At 54.9% G+C, this 1407-nt stretch overlaps 1 protein-coding gene across 1 annotated transcript in view; it reads right to left on the reverse strand.

Annotated features, from left to right (window-relative positions):
* LOC119957782 (neuroglobin-like) overlaps positions 1-1391 on the reverse strand; it is a 46298-nt gene extending 44907 nt beyond the window's left edge. Inside the window, exon 1 of the mRNA XM_038785866.1 lies at positions 1147-1391. Within this exon, the coding sequence (XP_038641794.1) occupies positions 1147-1385 (239 nt within the window). The 5' untranslated portion in view covers positions 1386-1391. The remainder of the gene's footprint in view (positions 1-1146) is intronic.
* Between the last annotated feature and the right edge of the window lie 16 nt (positions 1392-1407).

Raw genomic sequence — 1407 nt, forward strand, 5'->3', positions numbered from 1 at the left:
GATACAGGGATGGGGAATGGGATTGGGAATGGGATACAGGGATGGGGATGGGAATGGGATACAGGGATGGGGGATAGGATTGAGAATGGGATAGAGGGATGGGGGATGGCATTGGGAATGTGAATGGGATACAGGGATGGGGATGGGAATGGGAATGGGATACAGGGACGGGGATGTGAATGGGATACAGGGATGGGGAATGGGAAGCAGGGATTGGAATGGGAATGGGATACAGGGATGGGGGATGGGAATGGGATACAGGAATGGGAATGGGATACAGGGATGGGGATGGGAATGGGATACAGGGATGGGGAATGGGAATGGGATACAGGGATGGGGATGGGAATGGGATACAGGGATGGGAATGGGAATGAGATACAGGGATGGGGATGGAAATGGGATACAGGGATGGGGATGGGAATGGGATACAGGGAAGGGGATGGGGATGGAAATGGGAATGGGATACAGGGATGGGGATGGGAATGGGATACAGGGATGGGAATGGGAATGTGATACAGGGATGAGAATGGGAATGGAAATGGGATACAGGGATGGGAATGGGATACTGGGATGGGGATGGGAATGGGATACTGGGGTGGGGGATGGGAATGGGATACCGGGATGAGGATGAGGATTGGGCATGGGATACAGGGATGAGAATGGGAATGGGATACAGGGATGGGGATTGGGAATGGGATACAGGGATAAGGATTGGGAATGGGAATGGGATACAGGGATGAGAATGGGAACAGGAATGGGATATAGGGATGGGAATGGGATACAGGGATGGGGATGGGAATGGGATACAGGGATGAGGATTGGGAATAGGAATGGGATACAGTGATGGGGATGGGATACAGGGATGAGAATGAGAATGGGAATGGGATACAGGGATGGGAATGGGATACAGGGATGAGAATGGGAATGGGATACAGGGATGGGAATGGGATACAGGGATGGGGATGGGATACAGGGATGAGAATGGGAATGGGAATGGGATACAGGGATGGGAATGGGATACAGGGATGGGGATGGGATACAGGGATGAGAATGGGAATGGGATACAGGGATGGGAATGGGATATAGGGATGGGGATGGGATACAGGGATGAGAATGGGAATGGGATACAGGTTGGCGCCAGCTTACCTGATGAACATGATGACTCCCACCCTGGCGATGTCCTGGTGTAGGATTTTCCAGGATCTCTGGACCAGCTCCTTCTGTTCCTGGGACAGGGGCAGCGGGGGGTGGGACCCTGAGACCCCCTCCCCGGGACCCCCCTCCCCGGGACCCCAATCCGGAGCAGACTCAGTCCGGGGTCCCGGATTCCCATCCGGAGCCGCTTTCCCGGGATCAGCCCCCGTCCCGGACAACGCGCATCCCATAATAACCCCCCCTCCCCCCCCG

This window comes from Scyliorhinus canicula, chromosome 27 (assembly GCF_902713615.1).
Source record: "Scyliorhinus canicula chromosome 27, sScyCan1.1, whole genome shotgun sequence".
In the NCBI taxonomy this organism is placed as follows: Eukaryota; Metazoa; Chordata; class Chondrichthyes; order Carcharhiniformes; family Scyliorhinidae; genus Scyliorhinus; species Scyliorhinus canicula.